Raw genomic sequence first — 1,614 nt, 5'->3', positions numbered from 1 at the left:
AGATGACTATTTCTGGCATAAGGAGAATGCGCTATGGAGCCCTGGGAGGGCGTGGAGGAGGCGCAGATGCGCGTTACCGGGAAAGCCCCAGCGTGAGCGGGCCGCGGCCTGCAGGATCCCGGTCCAGGAAAACTGGAAACAGTGGAAGAGTCCGTGGTCGCCAGGGGCCAGGGGCAGGGAGAGATGACAAGATGGAGCATGAGAGGGTGTGAGGACAGGGACAGTCTTCTGTAGACGTTGTAGTGTGGATACATGTCGCTGCGTGTTTCTCCAAATCCCTGGAACAGGTGGCAGGTGGCATGGTGGTTAAGGGTGCTGGACTCCCACATGGCCAACCGTGGCTGGAGTCCTGCACCTGGAGAAGGAGACCTCACTTTCCCTCCCTCTCGGTCTGTGTGTATGTATGCATCTCTCTCTGGAAATATTAAAAGATAATAATAAATCAAGTTAAATAAAATCATTCTTTAAAAAATTCGTGAAACACTCTGCAGGAGTGAGCCCTCACATCACCGTGGGCGTTAGCTCAGTGTCAGTGTGGGCTCACCCACTGTAGCAAACGCACCCACTGCAGCCCCCGCGGCAGGAGCGGTAGGGTTTATCCGCTGAACTCCGCAAAGGTTCTAGGCGCGTCGCAGCCTCATCAGGCACCCAGCACACACCCTGTCCGCAGCCAAGATGCCCAAGAGGAAGGTCAGCTCAGCCAAGGAGGCGGCCAAGGAAGAGCCTAAAAGGAGATCGGCGAGGTTGTCGGCTAAACCTCCTGCAAAAGTGGAGACGAAGCCAAAAAAGGCCGCAGGGAAGGATAAATCTTCAGACAAAAGAGTGCAAACAAAAGGGAAAAGGGGAGCAAAGGGGAAACAGGCTGAAGTGGCCAACCAAGACACTAAAGAAGATTTACCTGCAGAAAATAGAGAAACTGAAAATGAGGAGAGTCCACCCTCTGAGGAAGCAGGCGAGAAAGAAGTCAAGTCTGAGTAATGTCATATACCACCATGCCTTATCAATGGTCCCTGTCCCCTTCTTGTACAATCCAGAGGAATATTTTTATCAACTATTTTGTAAATGCAAGTTTTTTAGTAGCTCTAGAAACATTTTTAAGAAGGAGAGAATCCCACCTCGTCCCATTTTTTTAAGTGTAAATGCTTTTTTTTAAGAGGTGAAATCATTTACTGGTTGTTTATTTTTCAGTACAACCAGAACATAGTGGGATATTGACTTATAGGGGGCTTTGACTCTCTTACGTGTCAGCTTAACATTCCACAGGTGGGGGCGGGTGGATAGTTTTATATCCTAAATACAAAGCATACTAAATGGCAGTTTGGAGTCACTGTCATGCATTTAATGTGTCTGGAATATTTTAAATTACCCCTATTATGTTTTTTAGTAGTATTGTTTCCTAAAGAAAACCACTCTTTGATTGTTGCTCTCCCTGTCAGAACTGTGTGCACTCTAACATCTTTGGTCGTGGTAGTCCAGTTTTCCTAATAATTCTGTTAATGTGCCGTGAAAGATTAGAAATTTGAAGTATGTAGTGTGCATGATACTAAATTGTGATTTGGTGGGACTTACGTAACAGCTTTCAACATCTGAAGACAGTGGTTCTTGATATCCTCT

General features: G+C 46.8%; 1 protein-coding gene across 1 annotated transcript; it reads left to right on the top strand.

The window, feature by feature from the left end:
- The first annotated feature begins 587 nt into the window (after positions 1-587).
- Positions 588-978, top strand: LOC102491317 (non-histone chromosomal protein HMG-14). The gene has a single exon (XM_006153188.3). It carries the CDS (start codon positions 676-678, stop codon positions 976-978), a length of 303 nt encoding a protein of 100 aa, XP_006153250.1. The 5' UTR covers positions 588-675.
- Positions 979-1,614: the final 636 nt, after the last annotated feature.

The sequence above is a fragment of the Tupaia chinensis genome, unplaced genomic scaffold, assembly GCF_000334495.1.
Source record: "Tupaia chinensis unplaced genomic scaffold, TupChi_1.0 Scaffold000365_1, whole genome shotgun sequence".
Lineage (NCBI taxonomy): Eukaryota > Metazoa > Chordata > Mammalia > Scandentia > Tupaiidae > Tupaia > Tupaia belangeri.
Note: the sequence above shows the minus strand (reverse complement) of the source record. Positions and strands in the feature narration are given on the sequence as shown.

What these genes read in the sequence shown, in the direction of transcription:
- LOC102491317 (XM_006153188.3), top strand. Translation starts at nt 676, where the DNA reads ATGCCCAAGAGGAAGGTCAGCTCAGCCAAGGAGGCGGCCAAGGAAGAG.